Source organism: Oxyura jamaicensis, chromosome 4, assembly GCF_011077185.1.
Source record: "Oxyura jamaicensis isolate SHBP4307 breed ruddy duck chromosome 4, BPBGC_Ojam_1.0, whole genome shotgun sequence".
NCBI lineage: Eukaryota > Metazoa > Chordata > Aves > Anseriformes > Anatidae > Oxyura > Oxyura jamaicensis.
In genome coordinates this window covers 64,897,002-64,918,714 of record NC_048896.1, presented here as the reverse complement: position 1 = coordinate 64,918,714, position 21,713 = coordinate 64,897,002, and the positions used below count along the sequence as shown (strand labels likewise).

At 41.5% G+C, this 21,713-nt stretch overlaps 1 protein-coding gene across 9 annotated transcripts in view; it reads right to left on the bottom strand.

Annotated features, from left to right (window-relative positions):
* Positions 1 to 2,455: 2,455 nt before the first annotated feature.
* Positions 2,456 to 21,713, bottom strand: part of MAPK10 (mitogen-activated protein kinase 10) — a 121,045-nt gene continuing 101,787 nt past the window's right edge. For 8 of the 9 annotated variants that reach the window (XM_035325135.1, XM_035325133.1, XM_035325132.1 and 5 more), the window contains 5 exons: positions 19,591 to 19,773; positions 17,599 to 17,723; positions 7,105 to 7,168; positions 6,565 to 6,642; positions 2,461 to 5,635 (listed from right to left, as the gene is read on the bottom strand). In XM_035325135.1, the coding sequence (XP_035181026.1) occupies positions 5,493 to 5,635; positions 6,565 to 6,642; positions 7,105 to 7,168; positions 17,599 to 17,723; positions 19,591 to 19,773 (593 nt within the window). In that variant the 3' untranslated portion in view covers positions 2,461 to 5,492. Of the gene's footprint in view, positions 5,641 to 6,564; positions 6,643 to 7,104; positions 7,169 to 17,598; positions 17,724 to 19,590; positions 19,774 to 21,713 lie in introns of all 9 variants that reach the window. The other variant, XM_035325140.1, reaches the window with a different exon arrangement.

Below are 21,713 nucleotides of genomic sequence, written 5' to 3'. Positions count from 1 at the left end.
TTAAACAGTTCACCTCTCACAATTAATAGTTAATTTGGAAAAAAAAAATAATAAAAAATCAGGCTGCACTGGCAAGTTCCTAATACGTTAAGCAGACTGCACTAAATTCCACTGGACAGGTCTACTTTACAGCTCATTAGTGAAGATGACACATTCACCATTCCCCTGTGCCCCCATCTTTCTAATTAAGACATTATTGATGTGTGGAATATTCAAACCTTACGCACAATTCTGGTCTTTTGGTGTGCACATGTGTGCAAAAAATCACCTTGAGCTTGCAGATAGGTAACCGTGTCCTTTGTAAAGTGGTGGAAGTTCAAATAAGCACAGCCATCAGATGCTTGAAGATGTGATTATGTTAGTTACAATTACACTCCTTATCCACAATGAGAATTTGGATCAAATATGAATACAACGGTGAAGTTCTAAAAATCACTTCCATTTGCACTCCCTCTCTTTCTTGCGCATACACACACACACACCCCATAATTGTAAAGTAAATCACTAACTCAGACTTCTTTTTCTGCCAGACCATTAAAAGGAAAAAGTCTAATTCTCCCCTGCAGGTTGCCTTGCCCATTGCTGTCCCTGGAAGCACGCAGAGTTTGCTGGAAAATGTATTCTTGTCATTGTTAGGCATGTTTGAATTCACATGAAAATTTAAAACATCAGTATGTAGAAAGGCCTGAAATTAGAATTATTCACTCATTTTAAATACTGCAATATTTATAATACAAGTAACTGTGGCTTTTAAAAGTTATTTCGAATTAAAATATTTCTAGTATATTTTACAATGATTTCAGGATATTCGAAACATAAAATATTTCCTCAGTTTTCATCTTAACTGTTAGCATATTTTCATGAGACAGGATGGTGGGGGAAAAGAAACCTCTGTACTGTAATGTTTGTCAATGAGCACCAATCCAAATCAATTTAGTAGCAGTATTTTCAAAAAAAATCCTAAAGGCACGCCAACAAGTCTAATTTCTTCAGAATCATTATCCCAAAGGTTAAGCAATATATGCCAAGGTAAAACCTTACAGATGAATACTCTTAGAAGAATGGTACAGTGATGTTATCATCTGGCTTGGGTCATCTCTTGAGGCCAGCATCATGCAGGAACTGATGATTTCCAGAAGAAAAACACCAGCGCACTAGGGAAGCACCTCATCAGGCTTTCTGTGGCTTCCTTTTCTTTTGACAAGTTACCATACTTGCCCTCCATTTTAAGCTCTTTTTTTTATGTAACACAGACTTGAAGATTCCTGTGTGTTTCTATGCTATGGAAATGGAGATATTATGGGAGGATTCCCAACCACAGTGTGATTCGCATAAATCACTTTGTGACCACCTCAAATAAATGCCTGAAATTGCTGAATATACATTACATTCTAGCAGAATATATTCAAAACTCACAAGATACTATTCTGACTACTGAGTTAGCATCTGAAGAGTGATTTCAAAAACTATAAGAGATTTTGGATTGAAAACATACATAACCTTCTATCAGTTTGAAGCAACTCAATATTTTTTCTCATTTTCAACTCACCAGTGAAAAAGAAAAGGGAAAGAGACCTCTTAGGAGCAATTCTGACCTTTTGTATTTTTTTTTCTCCAAATTTCTCATGCTGTGGTCCACCTGAAAATCAAGCTGGAATGTTTATCAGTGGCTTCTCTACCTTCTCAACGCTGTTTTTTGCTGCTAGTGCTCTGATTAGCCATTGATAATTACGATGCCTCTGTCATTTTCCTTGCCCTGCTGATGGTTATCTGCGTGGCTGAAGTGAGCCACCTGGGACAGAACTTCTGAGGCTAGTCAGACACTTAAGATACAGCTAACCTCTGTGGCTTATTTTCAGAAATACCAAGGTGTCCAGCTGACATTCGTGCTGACAAACGATACACGCCTATGCCCTTCTGCCAATAGGCAGATTGCTGCTTCAGTGCCTAAATACTTAGACAAATCTGTCATTAAATGTCTGTGTTTCGCCCCCTTCCTACATCCCTGTATCAGTGGCAATCTTACGTACAGCTACAAACCTGAGAATGAGGTGAAATTATTACTCAAGTACTATCTGCTAACTTGGTAATCTAGGAGGTAGACTTGAAAGATCACTGGCAAGAAAAAAAAAAAAAAAAAAAAAAAAGCATTTATCATGATCACACTGCACGGAACATTGGAATAATGAGCAGCAAGACATGAAGAGGAGGGTCTCAAACTTCCAGCATCTGAAAGAAAAATATCTGTGCACCTTAGTATAGCTACGGATTGTCGTCACTGCCATCATTATTCAAGGGTACTGCATTCCTATAAGATACCAGCTGACTGCACCAACCGCCCGGGCAAAGGAGAACAAAGGATACCGTTCCTACCTGATGGCTGCCGCTTCAGTTTGGACAGGACCATACAAGGACCAGGACTGAAGGGAACTATTGCTTTTCTTTCCTTTTTTTTTTTTTTGTCAATGGCTTTTTTCTGCTGTCCAGTGTGGACAGCCCCAAGTCTCCTCCCACAGCCAGAGCTGCTCACCGAGACTGACTAATTCAAGGACAGAACGAGATGCACTAATTGTTATAGGCCCCATTTCGACAAGGCACTTAAACACATGCTTGTGTCGATCAATGCTGAACAAAGGACAAAAAAGCACATGCTACTTAGGAAATTAGATATGCATCCCTACAAAATGTGTGTACAGCACTGGTGCTTAGCGGAATCGGGGCTTCTGGGAATAAAGCTATGTATGTTCTGTGCTGGGTTTTAGTTACTGCCCGTCTGCAGGACATTTTCTGCAGTAACTGCTTCTCTCCCCAGCACTCACGAAATCAAACAAGACTAAATTATACCACTGGACTAAGTGTACTTGTCAGATAAAACACAGACAATCTGCAAGCATCCATCTACTACAAATGGGTTTTCTGCTACTGCCTGTGCCACATCTCCGTATCATCACTGGCGATGAGCTGTGATTATTCCTAATTCCTACATTCTACATCTGCTGTATTTTTGCAGTTCCACTTAGCTTTGAGAGTGGTTTGGGTTTGTTTTTTCCTTTTTTTTTTTTTTTTTCTTTTTGGTTAAATAACGCACTAAAATGGTGAAAAATAAGGAACTTAAAACAGATGCTAGATATCTGAACGTTACTAATATACACCTGTAACCATTTAAATCTGGAGGCGATACATTCCATTATTGCTAAGAAGTCACCCTTGGAGTTATTGCCTTCATACCTAGCAAAGCATTGCTGTTTACCTTCGAATACTTCTATGATCACTGGCTTTCAAGTGAGCGTTACCTCACTGAACAACAACTTGATACTTCATGGCTTAAGAGAGAATATTGCTAAATATTTTAGCAGTAGTAAATTATTGCTTTCACTGTTACTGCTCTGAGTTTTTAGAAAATCACAGACCTAATTTCATTTTCATTTTTTTCCAGAAAAAAATCTACCAAAAATATCCATGGAGAAAAAAAATTACACCATTCACTACAGCAATTTGGAGGCAGCTCAGATCCACCACCGGACCTGAAGCTACTTTTTATCCATTTCTCTCTTATCTTCCCTCCTCCCCACCCTGGAGAGAAGCTTTAACTTTTGTTTTCTTTCCTTGGAAGAAAAACTGACTTGCTACTCAATTTTTTTTTCGTACTGCAGAACAGTACATTTGTAAGCCACCTAAAAGAACACTTCTATTTTCAGAGAATTTTGAATATGTAATAATGGGTGATTTTAAAGTATTCAATAATATATTCCAAAAAAAATATATCTTTTTGACTTTTGGAAAAGCATTCCAGTGTTATTATGTCATTTTGTTTTACATGGCACACAGTGGTAAGAGGAGAGATGACACACCTCTTAGTTAATGTCCAGCTCAGGTGATTATGCTCTTGCAGTGGAAAATGCCAGTTGCTGTTTTAACTGGAAAAATACTCAGTTCTGAAATTGTATGTGTAGTTTTGCCATTCTCCGATACAAACGCTGTCACTTACCACTGGGAAGCCTACGTATTCTCTGGCACAACCCGAGTTCTTTGGTGCTTGTCAGAACTGGACTGATCTGTATTCTTGTTTATTCTTACAACTCTTTGTTATTAGAGAACAGGAATAGTAGACCCACTCACTGTGTGGATCTTGTCCATGTAACACAGCTGGTAAAACTTCCCAGGGAGTTAGGTGATTTGCCATGAGCAAGTAAACAGCCAAAAGCATCCAGGCCAGCCTGTTCTCTTAGTAGGGGAGGCTCCTGTAAGGGAATGATTAAAGGGAGAACAACCTCTAAGCCGCAAACACACCGAGAAGGAGAGGGTTGCAAATTTCCTTCGTTTAACTCAGTAAAAAAATACACATGAAAAAAAATCAAGTTTTGCATGTCCTTTTGACCTGTCTATCTGTTCCCCAACCTTGTCATACCCCCTAAGACATAAACATACCTGGAACTCACAGTAGTGAGCCTATTTGTAAACTAAGATGATAACTCACTTAATATTGACAGGAAGAGTTGCTTGCTGAGATGAATCTTTCTGGGCATAAACACGCATAAAAACCATTCATTCTTGTTCCCTGTAACTTGCAAAGATACATGTGCTTCCTTCTAACCTGGTCTTAGCCTGGCTTATCTGCTCTAAAAATCAGAACAATTCCTAATATTCACACACACTTTCATGTGCAGCTCTGTGGCATCTTCTTTCAATACAAATTGGTAATTATCTCAAAATATATATAACAAGTCTCAGCAGAAATGTTGGTGCTACATCTTCAAGTCTCTGAGGGAGCCGCAGTTCCATGTGGTTATTTTCACTTCCACAAACCCTCACGCAAGGTATGCAACCTCATCAACGACCAAGGAAATAGCCTATGTACTGGTAGTATCACAGAAGTATTTATGCAGTTCACCTGAAACGGGCCATTTAGTTGTGCAGTGCATACTGAGGATGTATGCAAGTGCGTGTGCTCCTGTCGGCACACAGCTGCATACACGGCCAGAAGCCTGTTGGCGTGTGTGTGCTGTTCGTATGAGGAGAAAAACGCCTGTGTATCCCTATCTGCCTCAGTGAGCAGAAGGCAACAGAACAGAAAGTGAAGGCAGATATACACTCGGATGTTTTAGAGTGGTTACTGCACACCTTGTCATGCCAGTGTGAGAAGGACAGTTGCAAGTTGCTGGTTTTGCAGCCATTAATTTTGCATCTTACGGGGACAGACAAAAAAAACATGAATTAGAATAATCCATTGTTTTTTTTATACCCCCCAGTAAGCATCATTGGAAGAAGACCAAAGCAGAGCAACTATAAGTTAAATATACACTTGAGCTTAGCTGCATTACATAATTCTGTAGGAGAAGCAGGCTGGAAAGATTTGTTTGTTTGTTTCATTTAAATCTTTGTTGTTTTTTATTATTATTATTATTTCTCTTCATCTCTTAACTCCTGTTACTTTTTCCTCCTCAACTACATCATCCTCTGAAGAACGCTGGGTTTCGCAGGCAGGCGGCTAGTCACCTGCAACAACCGAGGGGTCCCGCAGAAGCTTCCAGGCTGCTGTCCGTGTCAGACGCCAGAGTTTGATCCGTGGACATGGATGAGATGTCATTGACAGATGAGGATGGAGGGAGGCTTTCACTGCTGTTCACTGCTGCACCTGTGCTACGAAAACGAACACCAACGTGATTAAACCTGAAACCCCACAACTTCTTGCAGTTTAGGAAAAGCAGAGAACACTTACCCTGTGGCAACAGGCATGTAAGTACACAGGCCATCTTAAGCAACACTAAGCTGAATATGGACCATGCAAACTTCAGACATTAGGTAACACCCAACAAGGTTTTACCAAGAAATTCTCTCCCTCGAGTCTGTTTTGAAGAGGTGTGGCTCATATGATGTCTTATCATCACTCCACTTCTTATCTAGGCTTCTTAGAATTATAAAGCACCCAGCGATCAGTTGTCAGCTAGGATCACACGGGCATTAACATGATTCAAAAAAGGAGTAACAAACCAAATCAAGCCAGCAAAGCCTCCAGACACTCATCAAAGCCTAGTTCTTGTGGGTACTTTAGTAGAATGGGGTGGCACCAAATCATCTAGTGACAGTGCAGAAATGAGTGTGGGGGAGGCAAAGCTGGGTTCTTCCTTAGTTAAGGCCTAGGACACCAAGCCCAGGATTTCAGTTGTGACAGTATTTTTGGGCATCCCACTTTACCTTTCCGCTGTAAAATGACAATAATTCCATGTTGGAACCTTACAAATCTCTAAATCTCTGAATCTCTAAGATGAAAAATGAACCTGTATGAGATTATCAGTAACACAATTCAACATTTATCACACCCATAAGTATTATTTGGCATTATTACTAGAGCAACTGTGTCTCAAATACCAAGCAGACCTATTTTTGAGTGTTAACACTGCAGTTCTGGTAATCAAGCTCAACCCTCAAAGCTCAAAATGCTGAATTGCATTCAACTTCTGAAATTGATCTTCATAACTGCTGGTGTAGGCCAAGTGCTTCAGTTACTTCCGTTTTCCTTTTGTCAGTACAGACAACACACAGTTATTCAATGGGGCCGAGTACCTGAAGGAGAAGGCTGTCCTTTTACTACGCCGTTTTTAGTCTTTTCTTCAGAATTCATTACTTCTTTGTAGATGAGTTCTGGAAGACAGATTTGCAACAGTCACAAACAGGAACCAATGCCTGTGATCAGGAACAACAAAATCAGGAAACAGCAGCCCTCCCATTGATGCACTGGGGCTACCCTACGCTGTCTTCATGAGTCTGACAGCTCTACTTGCCTAAGACCTCACACTTCCATTCCCTTCCTCTGTGACCACCTCTTTTTGGAGCAGAATTGAGACAAATTGGGTTAAACTCGAACACATGAATTGTTTAATGCTCCACTACCCAGAAATGAAGCAGCAGAGTAATACAGCATTGTCAAGTATAAGAAAACTTCCGACCTATCATCCTGTGTTTTCATTATGAAAGCACCAGTTTGCTGGTTTCACTTCTTGCTGTGATAGGAATCCTTTTGGCTTTAGAGATGCACTTGGTAGTGGGACATGGCTTATTTGCCACAGAAATACCCCTTTCCATATAATCCTGAATTGTGATTACCTTTCCATTCCTCAATTGTATGTTCCCTTTCATCCAGCTGTTTATCATATATCTGGGGAGGCGGCTGCAAGAGAAATAAAACAATTTATCAGACTGTTCTTTATCTTGTAAATAACTAGGAGTAAAGATAAATTTTCCTCTACCTCTTTGTAATCCGTCCCGTTCATGCAAAAACACATGAACCATATCTGAATATTAAAGGAGTTAACAGTTCTGGAAATCAATATTTTATATAGAAAAAACACGATACTTCTCCCTCTTCCTCTTTTAAACAAGAGGCATAGTGGCAGTGCACTAAGACCCTGGTCAATAATGCCATCATTCTGCTTGCTCTGAGCCCAGAAATCCACACACAGGTTGTCTGCATTGGCAGAGAAAGCACCAGACAAATAACAATCCTGATTAATTAGTAGTAACATTAACATATGAACTTTTAAGTCACGTGTTGGATAGCAGACTTGCTGCTATACAATGTACCTTCTCAGGGTAAATCTAAGTTTAAAGAAGTGAATCTCCCTGCCAGAATTTCTGACCCATGTTCCAAATTCCCAAGCTTCTCAGCAGACATGGCCAAGCCCGCTGCAAACAAGAGATGTTCCCAAACAGTGACATTTGTGTGCTGGGGCTAAAGACAAGGGAACGAGGTGAAGTCCTGGACTGCAGAGTCTCATGCCTGAGGAACGAGGGTCAACCTGAAACGTGGAAAGTTCAAGCTAGCCCCAGGCCTCAACTGGGATAGCTCAGGTTTCACCACATCAGCAGGGTAGGATACAGCCACATAAGAAGGCTGAGTCCCAAAACAATGCCGCTGTATTCTCATTTAGTTTAACAATCCCATGCCAGTCAGTCCTGAAGCTTTAAAATCGGTAAGACTCTCTGTGGAGACTCTCTGTTTCATGCTGTCAGGGAGCTGAATGCTACCCAGAAGCACGGCGAGCCTGTCCGCTGAGTGGCAGGGCACAGTAAGCTCGACCCCCCCCAGCTGAGCCTACTGCACTACTGCGCAGCCACTCGGCCAGCACCTTGGATTTCCTAGCGGGGGAAAGCAGAGAGCACTTGGTGAAGGCACAGAAGCCCCAGGGGCTAGGAATTTAAAGAGGACTTGCAGGAGCTGTCTGCTGGCTCTTGGCTTTTGGCAGCAGCAGTGGGTGAGGCCTTAGAGCCGCTGTCTGAGGCACAGCGATAGACCTGCTGCTTCTCTGCAAGATGGAAGCCAAGCAAGTCAACCAAGTTGGACAGGAATATCCTGCAAGTACCTTCCTTTCTAAAGCTGCAGTGAGGTTACCCGCAGTACAGGCTGCGGGTAAAACAACTCCTACCAAGCATAAATACCCTTTTTACACCCTCCATTGAAAAAGGGTTATTTCTCCCGTAGCCAGAAATAACAAGATCGATTCCTTCACTACTGTACTCTCAAATGCGCAAATTACAGAATCAAAGGCAATGAGTGATCAGATGCACCTTCCTGGCCTCAGTTGACACAACCACAGCATCTTTGGCTTACGTCTTCCCTAATTTATTTCAGCTACGTCTTAAGCAGGCATAATTGCTTAACAGTCAGGAAGAAAAGCTGCAGTCGTCATTTCCTAGATCAACACGTTCTGGAAAGGAAGGCATTTTCCAGGGAGAGAGCCCAAAACAACCTCACTCGTTACCAAACTCCTAGTTACTGGGAAAGCAACTGATTGAAGGTGAGCACCCAAACTCTGCATTTCACATGCTGTGGGATGCCAGAAACTGCACCTGCTCAGAGCGTCCCGCTGCTGTGCTGCTGTTCATACTGCAGACTGCTACGTGTGAGCCAGGAGTACCCGCGGCTATGAGATGTGGCTCTTGGCAGGGACGTGAGAGCCAAGGGTAACAAGCAGTCACCGTGATAATGACACAAACAAGTGCCTCTGCTTCTCACAGGCAGGATATATTTATTACCGCTAAAGCCTGTGCAGAACACAGGTGAGGGGAGCTCCACTGAGAGGCCAGGCCAGCACCCCCTCACTGAAACAGCCAAGCTTTCCCATCTGAATTTCCTCATTCAGGGAAACAAATCTTTAGGACTTGTTTAGGACATTTTCATTGATTCTGAGGCACAGCACTGAGCTGAGAATACCACAGCAGTTTGAGGAATGAAGTTTTCCTGCAATCCTCATTAATGTTAACAAGAACCACTGAGCTTAATGCATTACCATCAACCTAGATAATCCCCTGCAGGCTGACTGCTCAATTTCTGCCCCCCCGCCTTTTTTTTTTTTTAATTTTCTTTTTAACCAGCTTCTAAAATTAGAGGGAAGAGGAGAGGTTGTGATACAGACACAGTCACAGCAGTGAAGAAGACAGAGCAGCTGTCATACCTGGATCCTCCACTGGCACCTGACTTCAGGCTTTACTTGGTGCCCAGGTTAGCCTAAAAATGACTTTCCTGCCTAACTCAACTGGCTGACAAAATGACTGAGCTCATCACCATTCATTTTCTACATGGATACAGTTGCGGTACTATAGATACTCTAATACAACCTTCCAAAGCACAACCCAAATGAGAATTACATGCTGTTTGGTACATGTTTCAGAAAAAATGCCATCTGAATAGCATTAAAACAAAGCAGAGTAAAGACCAGGCCTATGGGTGGCAGCATCTAGCTTTTTAAAATATGTTTTCTCCTTAAATCAAATTGATTTGTAGGCAATTGAATTTGCAACAATAACAAAGAATACAGTCTACATGTGGATGCAAAAGAGAAGGAAGGAATGGAGTTTTTCTTGTATGTATTAATTGCTTGTTGTTTCAGTGGTTCTCGTGTTCTAAATTATAGCAATTTCTCAAGTATTTTCGCAGTGTGTTTAACTTTCATTGACTATAATAACAAAAAAATCAGGAAATACACATATGGGTCTTTTTCTAAATTATAAAAAAGGAAGAAAAGGCAACATTCTTCAAGTGGTCACACAAACAGGAGATAACTGGACTCACTGAATACCTTTCTAACACCCAGCAGCAAAAGCTTCTCACCAGGGTAAAAAAGCAAGACATATATTGAGGCTGATGAATTCTTACTCTAGTAAAGCGACATGGACTGGTTTGCATAAGACTGCTAGGAAGTGAAGGGAATGGGCCTGAGCTCCCACATGAATAAAGCAGCTCCGCTGCTACCCCTGCCTCTGCAGAGCTGGTGTCAGCACAGTGCAGACCTTAGGATGAGCTATTTTTAGAAAGCTTGGCAGGAAGAAAGCTTGCTTCTGCATCTGTTCCTGGCCTCGCAGGGTCTGGAGCAGTGACTGGGGAGCAGAGGACAAGGCAACGACAGAGCTGGCAATATATAAAGACCAGAGGAACCAGAGGCTGTAAAAATGAATGGTGTGAGGTTAAACAATTGGTTATATGGCTTAGGTCCCCATAAAAGGTGAACATAAACATTCTTTTGTGCTTTGTTACACCTTCAGTTGTATTACTGATAACATTTATACATTTATTTTTGCAGTGCAAACAAGAACACCAGGCTGCTGTCAGAAGTGGCTTGAAGTCTCTCTGGATAGAGAGGAAAATGTCATGGGCCCTGCATTTCACCCAGTACTGCCTGGGGAGCCCACAGTTGGCTGGCCGTGGGCTCAACTAGGGAGGCGGCAGGAGAGATGCCTCTGCCTGTGTGTTCCTTGGAGCCTGCAGATCCTTTTGGAAATCTCACTCAGCCTGTAGTGTGCATCACGGAAACAGCAGTCAGCTGAACCACGCAGCAGGGTGCCATGCAGCAGGAGTCGAGGTTACTTGGCTACATGCAGACAAGAGAACAGCTTGCAGATATGTTCCAGCAAGCTGGAAAATGCTTTAATTTGGTTTGGAAAATGGAAAAAAAAAAAAAAAAAGGAAGTGGTTCTAAAACCACTAGTTCCCACTGACAATAGCAAAGACTGCTGCAGTAGCTCTGTTCAGCTTCCATAATTAACCAGCTATAAATGGATAGATGTTGCTGACTGGAGAAAATATCTGTACCCATGTACAAAGCAAAGCTGCAAATTTCTTTTGTGAGACAGCAGATGTGCACCACCGACCTCTGAGCAGGAACCCAAACCCTGCAACTGATTGCTAAAAGACCCTGTGGCCGATCACCAAAGAGTTCTGATACATCTGAATAAATACAGGGCTAAACAAGAGAAGAGAATACCAGAAAAGCTGCACAGCCTGACAGCCTTGATTTTGCCACTGAAACATCACCTGTAGTAAAGGTGACACAAAAGAAAAACCTTTGAAGTGTTTTTTGCCAAGGTCACAGAGCTCACAGGTAAGTAAGAGAAAGGTGATTTTTTTGTTCTTTTTCTTTTGGACAACCTATGACACTTGAAACTACTTTTGAACAGGTTGTATTTAACAGCTGGACATAGATTGCTCACAGACAAAATGCTGAAACAATAAAGCAGCAGTTTCTTTTTTGGATGGAGAGGACCTTGGGCTGAGATCCACCAACCAAGCTCTTCTCATAAGCACTGTAGGAAATGACATCACAGAATAAAGGGTGAGATGCAGCAGCTTGGCATACAGAGAAAAATCAATGATCATTCACAACTCAGCCCCTCCCTCAGGTGGTTCTGGGTGCAGACATATCCCAGTGTAACTAAGTCGAATGAAAATAAAACCAGTGAAGAAAGCAGTGTGTGGTACAGCGAAAAGCAGATCCATAAAATACACCACTGTTGTAAAACTCTTACCAATGTAGAGAAATGCTTAAAAAGGACATTTTTAACATCTGCTCTCACAGCTTTCTAAGAAAAGTCCTAAGGAATTCTATTACCTAAGAATGTGATTTGGTACTGATAAGCAGCTCTCATCCCCCTTCTAAATCATCTCTAATGCCAGTGGTATGGAAAGAGTTAGACTGGAGACCAAGCTGCTCAAGCCAACACCTTCACAGAGAACAACCAGTACAATTGTTCTCAAGATCACTTTCAGAGCTGCCCAGTTGGCAGTGCTGAAGCTATTCCGAAGCACATGCTTAGGAATTCATTCTACTGACATACCGTGTAAACATTTTGGGATAAAAACAGTGACATGCATACAGACACCACTGTATAAACATTAGGGGAGATATGAAAAACAAAGTAGCAGCTTTGGGACTTGCAGATAATCTCAATGCAGTGTAAGAATGCATAGCAACTTCAAAAAAGGTAGCTGTATAAATGAAAAGTCTCAAGCACAACATTTTCAGGCAAGAAAACAGAATTTAATAAGACATCAGGGAGCTACTGAGATTAGGTACAAAAAACACAGTAAGTAGTCTATGTTTGTAGGCAAGGAATGTTAGAAATGTCTTTCCTAAAAAAATAAAATAATAAAAAAAAAGAATAGAGCACTTGAAGGGAGAAAAGGTATCACGTATCTCATTTATTCCTGGTAATAGTCCAAATACTGTTATGTAGCTAAACTAAATGCCATACAAGGAGAGTAATAAACATAAGCATATGTTTAAAAGTTGAGCCAAGACAGTTTCTTCATCTAACATATAGGAGGATGGAACCTCTAATTGAAATATGAAATAAATTACTAAGGCCTGTGGGTTCCTATTACGGATTTCCTGTGTAGTATCAATAAATGACAGCTTCTCTTTGATCTCTGTTTGTCCCACATACAAATTCGGCGTGATGGTACCTTCCTGTGAGACACCGGTCAGGCTCAGCAGCGCTACAGATACTTGCAAATCCTTATGAGACTGGGAGGTACTTGGGCAGTGATGCTGTGAATTGACTGCATGTCCTCTCCATTGGGATGACTACTGAAATCAGGCAGTATGTTTTTATGCAGAGCTGCGCTTGAAAATCAAGACAAAACATTCTGTGTCCGGGCCAATCTACTAACAGCTGTCATCTAGGCTTTGTCCCAAGCTTAGATTCACTTTGCAGTAAGAGACAAGGAGTATTTCAATTAAAAGTTGAGCTGCTCATCACCTCAAGGTGATTACATGTCCTATTTATAAGAGTTATAGCTGGCTGAATAATGGATTTTAAAAAAAAAAAAATGCTACCATGCTTGAAATGTGAAGTGGAGGCTGCTTTGGTCACAGCTGTTGACCAACTAACTGCATTTAGTCAGTATTTTAAGCAATCTTCTGAAAAGCCACTTATCAAACTTGGTATTCACGTATAAATGCCTCCCACTTCTACCAGCAGATTATCTCACACATTTGAAACCAAATGTCCTTTGCTATAATGTGTCTTACTGCTATCCTAGCACTAAAACTGCTCTCGTGTCTGCCTGGCTGCATTGACATCTGTGAAAGGGAACAGGCAGGAAAAGAAAGACACTTGATATGGCTCGCTGGGTCACAGAAAAGAGCTGAAGTTTCTTTGGGTGAGGGTATACTGCTAAGACTTGGTCTGGGAAAGGCATTGCTGGGAAGGTGTGCCTTATAGTGGTTAGCGTATCCCCATGCCTATTTATTGGGCACAGTTTTGGACCTACCTGAAATATCGGGGGCTGATTGCTACCAGACATGCTCTAAATCTAGATTGGTAACAGATTTCAACAGGTCCAAAAATCTAAGGAATTCCACACAATCATAAACATACATTACCTGTAGAGAGATGTTTTTGTACTATTTTAAGACACATTTTTAATTGTAATTCAGAAATCATCTTCTAAGTGAGTAACACTATTCAAATGAAATTTAGAGCAATGATGTACTCCTGGGAGAACCTATGGCTGCGATTTCTTATCAAAGTTACTGTGGCAAGCTGGGTGGGCTGAAAAGAAGCTGACTAGCAAGCTTAATAGGTTGGACATGAGAATCTCCTCCAAGTCTGTTTATCCACTCCAAAGGTAAGTTTAATAACTGCGCAATGCCTGTTTCTAACTATGAACGCAATTGTTTCAGAGCTGTTGGGGTCTTTGGATATAGTTTGTTCTTTGAACAAGCCTCTGGGAGAGTCACAGCACTGTTTGTGTAACCTCATGCTGTTAGTGAAAAGCAAGTACTACATCTGATAACAGTTTCTGCCTCTGCTTATCAGAGAATCACAACATGATATTTAAGGCAAACCAGGAAAGTACAATGCTGTTACACGTCAGGAGGAAAAAGGGTATTGCATTCCTACCACTTCCTATTTCTGTTGGAGTCTTTGCCCACTAGAATGAGACATAATAGTTTTATTGCCCCCAGACAGCCTGTGAAGGACCATAAACTTTTAATAGATGTGTAAAAAGGGATTGTAACTCTCTCACTAGTCCGCTTTTTAACTGGACAGGGCTATTTTATCTGTTCCTCATACATTCAAAATGCCATAAGCCTGGGCAGACGTAGAGGGTCATTACCTCCAGGTGAAACCTGGACACCAAATTCTCTTAACCATCTTCAGTGCTCTTTGTGGTCTACTCCAACATACACTGACACTTCATGACACTGCAATAGCCCGCTTCAAAACGCCTGTCACACAAAATGCCTTCTGTTACCTCTTCTGCCAGGCCTCTGAACCAAATGAACCTCGTACAGCAGATAACTAGCTGCTTTTGATGAAGACCAGACCTTCAGTCGCGTGATGAAAGCCCTCACCCTATGGAGAAGTGCTTATCAAGTGCTACAAAAGAGAGGGTGCAGTAAACATGAGCAGGTGCAACACAGTGCAGTACTGTGAGGTTCAGCACAACCAAGTGAGCAAAAGCATCTCCACTGCTCACTTGACTGGTGCTCTGCTCTCAGTTTCCATGGCCTGTGCTTTTGCATGGCAATCTGTGAAAGAATGAGGTTGCTTCATGCTGTGAACAATGGAGGAAAACTCATTTAGGTAGCAGATGCTCCTCTGCAAACTTTCCATAAGCAAATGGCAGAATATTCTTCTTGGCTACTCCATTCTCTCTCCCTGTCCTCCCTCCAGTCAATCCTTTCCTTGCCTGCCCTCTTTGCAGGAAACAGCTAAGGCCCCTATTTTACCCTCTGGCACCTAGTCCATTAAATGGATGCAAATCTCTGCAGTTCTTCTCTGGAGGCAGGGCCCACCTAGGAGAAAGCAAAGCAAAAACCGCAGTCTGTACCTGGTGCCTCTCCGACATGGGATGATGCAATGTAAAATCTGGCTTACAGCTCTTCTTTTCCCTTCTCAAACAATAAAGCTATTATTTGTAATGGGATAGGCAGGTATATTGCCAAGTACAATGTATTTCCTTGTGTAAAGGAAGAGAAGAAAAGATCGAGATTACTGCAGTACCTATTGAGCTGTAAAGTGCTCCTGATCCCTCTGGCCTGAGAGGAGATCTGATCTACCTCACCTCTTCATCACACCAGAGTAATGAAACTCAACTTGGGTAAGAACCCAGGCAACAGAGAAACGAAGTGTTGAGCTTTTCTTGAGTCAAAACTGGGCTTTTCTAAAATGTCTGTCTCTAAAGCTTTGTTTTCAGACAGGAAAAATAGACCTGTGCACCTTGGATAAGACCAGTTACAGAAGGCAGACACTGACTTAAAAGGAGACTTGCTTGACTGTAGAAAACAAAACAAACACACACCAAAACAAAAACAAACAAAATCACTGGCAACAGGACAGTATTTTGTTGTTGTTGTTTAAATGCAAGCAATTACTGCCTGGTAAGAGTCATGATTACTTCCAGGAAAATCCACCAAACAGACCGGACAAAAGAAAGACCTTGATGCTGACTAACTGCAATTTGTCTAGTGAAACAAACACCCAGCACGTTGTAAATGTTGTAAATGTTTTTAGCAAAGATCATCTTGGTTTAAAGATAACGTGACAAATGCTTCAGAAATGGCCAACATATTTAAAATAGCATGCCTGAATTTCAACGTGAAATAAGCACAAAGAATGGAAAATGAGTGTAGAACAGAATACTGAGAGAAAATGCAAAATGCATTAGCTGGTTTACCAGGTAATGGAAACAGCAAAGGGTCAAAATAGTCCAATTTCCTAATAACTAAAATATGAGAATACCTTTAAGAGACAGAGAAGAGTTGAGCAAATGCTGCAAAGTGTATTATTTAGAAAAGAATGACTACTGTGCTCCACACATGGCTTTATTATCAAAGTTTGCAAGAGAAAGCACCACAATGCCTATTCATGCACAGATACCGTTCCTCTGCTTGTAAGTCTTCCAGTCAGGGAACACGAGCCATTTCACACAGCTTTGTACACACTGAGAACAGAAATCTTACAAAAGCAGACTCACCTCAGAGTCATTAATGTTAGCATAAACTATTTGTCAACTAATTCTAATAATGAATGTAGATCTTGAAACTATCCGTGGATAATTAGAAAAAAAATGGGCTAAATGGTTTAATAAAGGCAAGATTGGGAGGCATGACAGCACAGTGCCTGTAAGTAAAAGACTTATCTGAGTTCTTTTCACATCAGAGTAGTTCCTTAATACAGAAGTAATGCATGGAAATGCAACTTAATTACCTGTTAATAGAATGAGGCCTGCAAGAGGGACATTAAAGTGGAACAGGCGTGTTGGGGTGTAACATACATCAGCATATCATATGCTAGAACCTCAGAGTGACTGAACTTTTTTAAAAAAAATCAAGTGCACAAAATCGAAAGGCTTTCTAGATAGCAGAGCCATCCCCTCTAAAGCATCCCTAAGTAATACACTCTGCAAAAAGCTTACGCAATGGAAATTTGGTGTTTTTCTTGTGTTTTCCATTTTCCATTTACTCTTCCTTCAAGGTCACTGCTCTTTTAAGAGCATACACTGAATTGGAACATGTCTCTGAACAGCAATGACTGAAATTTGCAGGGATCAGGGTCTTACCTGCCTGTTGTGGTAAGTAACATTTCCAAACCTGCTGCAAGATTGGGCTCTGTTTCCATACACTATTAGGGAACAGCTCTGAATTTATACCTATTCATACCACACCACTTAAGTACCTACAGATTGCACTGATTCCTGTTAACACCAGCCTGATCAAGGCGTGCAGGGAGGTGAATGAAGCATGACAAGATTCCAAGAAAAATTCAATTTCAACTTCTTTGCCTGCAGTACATGTGGTACCAAACACTGAACTGTGGCCCAGGAAATCATGTGAACCTCTGCCTCAGTTTAATAATAAATATTCCACTAAGCTTTCAAGATTTTGTGTTGTTTTGTTTGATTCTCCTCTTCTGCACATACATCCTTGAAAATAAATACAGGTGACGCTTACTGTTTTCCACATGGTCAGGTTTATAAAGAAAGATAACTTTTTTTTTTTTTTGCCAGACTGTTATATAGCTAGAAAAAACAGGTGAGCTACTGCTTCAAAATACTCTTCCCATCTTGACCAGAAGAGAGCAGAAAATGGCTTCATGTACTTAAAACTTTTTTATTTCTTCTACCTATTGTCAGTTAATTTAACAAACAGATGCATTGTGTCCCAACAGACAGAATGTCACATGAATCCAGAGACCACCACCATCACGATATTGTTTCTTATAGCATGTTTGTTATCAAGCTGCTATAAAGCAGGAGGAGAACATGAATCACATCTACATTTTGCAGTCTGAAATAAGGAATCACATCTGACTTACCGCCTCCACTTCTGCTGGGTCATACCAGACATTAATGTATGGGTGCTGTAAGGCTTCATCTACTGATATTCGCTTAGCCGGATCAATGACTAGCATCTTTGATAGAAGGTCCCTGGCTTGGCTGGCTAGAACAATGAAATCAGAAAAAAACGGTTATTAGTACAAGAAATCAATGCCACCGGAGAAAGGTGAATTGGACTATGGAATGATGCAGCCTTTCTAGAGGTTGCTTACACGTACTTCTGCCCCCTGCCTTGTAACCACCGTTAGGCTGCATTCATTAGAAAGGTGCCAGCTTCAGGCCAGCGTGCCAGAACTGCCCTAGCAGGCTTCAGTGAAATTGTACATGCTGTGGGCAGATTACATGTACAAGGCTGACTAATACACCCACGAAACATGAGCTTAAGTTGTCTGAATTACTGCCAGGATCAGGAAATAAGCTAGCAGAATGAGGTATAAAACCATGACACTTCTAAATCAAAACCTGAAACTTACATGTACTCTTAAGGTGGTTCAGAAAAACATTGAAACTTCTCTGTGCTTTTTCACATTGCCCTCCGGGAGCCATTAAAATCTCCTACTTGGAGATTTTAATAGATACCATCAATCCCCTTGCTAAAAAAAAAAAATCAGCAACTTACTTTCTTTGCTATTGCTACTAGTGCAGTGTTCAATTCCATGCTCAAAATAGTTCACTTTATATCACACAACAGAGAACTTGAAAGAAAGAAGAATGTAAAAGAGGTATCAAGTGCAAAATGTTATTAGGGTTCCCATCTCGCACAACCCTGCTATCAAATGAAACTGCTAACATTTCTTCCTGAACTATTTAAGCAGCAGGTGGGATGATACAGTGATGCACCAGCAGAACTCTTGTAATGCACTGTTTCTTGTTCTGACACTGTATCTTTAAAAGGACCATTCAGTTTGCCTAAATGCATGTGCCTCCTGCATCCAAATGGTAATAGCGTGCTCTGTGCTTGCTATTCATCAGTTCCAAATCCATGAAAATGTATTTGTTCAAATTTACTGTAGGAGGAGTATGGAATTCTGTGCATCCCAAAACACTCACTCAGACCTTCACTTGGCTCCTGGAGCTGAGACAGCAGCCTTGCTACCAAACAGCTGCTAACAGGAAGAGCACTCTGGGAAATGGAACGACATCCCAACTGCAAGCAATTGAAGATCATTACAGGTCACTGTAGTAAGCAACCCGAAGTACTCAAGAGGTGCAATACAGATACACAGCACAAGTTGGTAGGTGTTCTAGAGCTGCACTGAGAAATCCTTTTCATCCTAAACACACGTTAATCAGTCTTTCCAGCTGGAGACAGAAGTCGTGTTGAAGTAAACCATGGCTTCAAAATATGATTAAGGCCATCACAAAACATGTCAGCGTATATATTGTAGAGCAGTAGATCTAGTTGCACCAGAATTAAGTTACTGCTCAGCTTTACATGTCAAAACTGAACCACAGCATTCTTCAAAATAAGAAATCCACCCACAACACATATTAAACCTCAGCTATATCAAGACCATCTTGGCTGATGTTGCTGATACCTTTCCGTTGTCTAGGAAAGGCAGAGCTGTGAGGCAGGCACCTGGCCAAACTGGTCCTTTCTAGTTTAAAAGAAAAGCCTGCAAGTGTTGAGATGTTGTGATGAAAGCTCTCCTTTTCCTTTGTGTTACAAGTTTTAGCAAGAACATAAAGGACCACCACAGTTCCTCACGATACAGAAGTAACATAAAGAACACCACGTGGTTGTACTTGACACATTAATCAGTGACAATGGAGACTTCCTTGGCTGCCCAAGTACCAGGTTCTCCAAAAATCACTTCCAAAAGCTGCCTCTCAGCTCAACATAAGAATTCATTCATCTCCACAACTAAATGCATTAAGAAGGAATACAACCAGAGAGAAGAAAAATTGGGAAAATCCTTCCTTGCACTGTGGCAGTTCACTTGTTAACTGTGGTCCTTTATCAGACATACCTTTGAGTTTGTTGTGTTCCGAGTCAGCTGGGAAGAGAGAGTCTGGAAAAAGTTTGGGGAAGGTGAGGCCAGCGTACTTGGGTCTGTTCTCAACGTAGTTCCGTACCGTCGGCTGCAGCTTCTTCATGAATTCTGGACAGGGCGTTCCCAGCTGCTCGATAACTTTATTCCACTGATCAATATCTGAACATAAGTAATTAAGGAAAACAAAACACAAGCCCCAGTCTCCTGGCCTTTCTACACAGTCACTCCCTGGGAATCCTCAGAGGTGTCCTCTCCCTTCATAAAATCTTTGCAGCCGCTACCTTTTGCATCATTATGCCTCCCAGTCCTACGGCCTGCGACGGACACAACTCTCTCCCATGTCTACGTTAGGTGAAGGTGTTGTGCAAATCCCAAACCGAACAGCATGGGGAAATACACAGCCTGCTCTCTTGAGATTGTCACCGGCAGCTTGCTCCCATTCTCCTGCACGCCTGCTCCAGCTGCACGGGCACAGCAGGGCACGGCGATGCAGTCGCACGGCCTCTGTGCTGCCAGTGCAGAGCAAGGCCCAGCTGACACAAACCGCAGAAAAGGAGCTCTGCCTGGGACACAAGTTGCCCTCTACTCACCTGCTTTATGCCACTATGATTACTCTCCCGGATCCCTTAATTAGCGATAATTGTACTAAAACCACCCATCTGGAGCCCCCAAAAGCGATTTGTTAGATGTCACAAGAATGTACCGGGACTCACTATCTGCAGGTGAACGATGCCTTGAGTATGGACAGATGTTTCTCTTTAACACCACCGTCATGGCTATCTTGCTAAACTGTGACTGACTAGTAAGAAACAGGCTTTCATGCTAAGAAACAAATCTTATTACAGGCAATTTGTACTGAGCTTTTTCTTCTTCTTTTTTTTCCCTCTCTTTTTGTTTTCTTCAGACAATGATTACACGGCTGATAAATGATGTGAAGCTCTTACAGCCTCATTCAGAACAACCTCACCAACGAAAAAAAGTAAGTGACTATCTGGCAGGTCAGTACCATCTCTACATTGCTCTTATTCACAGTGCTGGGAATCTCATGATAACATGAAAAAAAGGAATAGCACATGCAGACATGGGTGCATTTACGCTAAGAAACGTGGTGCAGGGTGCTTTGTAAGAGCATACTGGAAATAAGCTTTTAAGAGACAAACATCTAAAGCATTTCAGCACAGGAACAGAGTTTTTATTCTTCATGTACATTACTGTTGTCATGACTGTCTTAACTGTGGAGGAGTTTCCCACATACTAGACACAATTCCTCACAATCTAAGAGACAAATGAGGTCCATGGGATGGAAGCAACAGGAAATAAATATGAGGAGGCAAAAAGCAGATTTTTGGTGCAGAAGCTATTTCAGATTTTCAAAGAAGTGTTCCAGCTTAGAGAACCAGAGATTTAGGATTCTTACATAGTTTGAAAACCCATCAAAGGGATTTGCTTGAAGTTTCTTACTAAGTTTGGGTTTGCCTGAAATATCTTATTTGAAAAAAAAAATCAAATGCATTATAAAATTGAAGCCTTTCTAATCAAAAGCATGTAAAAGGATGAAAGGAATTTAAATGTGTTTTAAAAAGGCTCTAACAGTGTTTTGAATTATTTTAATTCCAACTCAAAAGAGTTGTTAAAAACAGCAGTGGTCTGTGAAAACTTTCCAACAAACTGGCATTTATTAAACTAGAAATATTCATGTAGAGCAACCCCCCTCATCCATTCTAAAAGCTGTATGTATCTTGTGTTGTCTGTGAAAACTATCTTGTCTTAAACAGAAAATGAAAGAAATGCAACAACAAAAAAATTAATCAAGTCTATAGCTGCTTGAAGAGCAGCCCAAGTACTTCATTAAAAAAACAAGAATACAAAGTCACGTCGGGCGTTTTTGATTTGTACTCCAGTGGCACCCTTGCCTGTGTACTGGCTTGACCATTTCAGGGGCAGGTCTTTCTGAGGCACGTTAGACCAGAGCGTAAGCACGTCGCAGAGCAGCGCAGAGAATACAAAACGGCAGCAGCGGCAGCTGTGCCAGGAAAGCCACGCCTGGAGGCCACGGCTGGCAGCGGTACCGTGCAGGCTGGATGAAGGCTGTCGGGTGA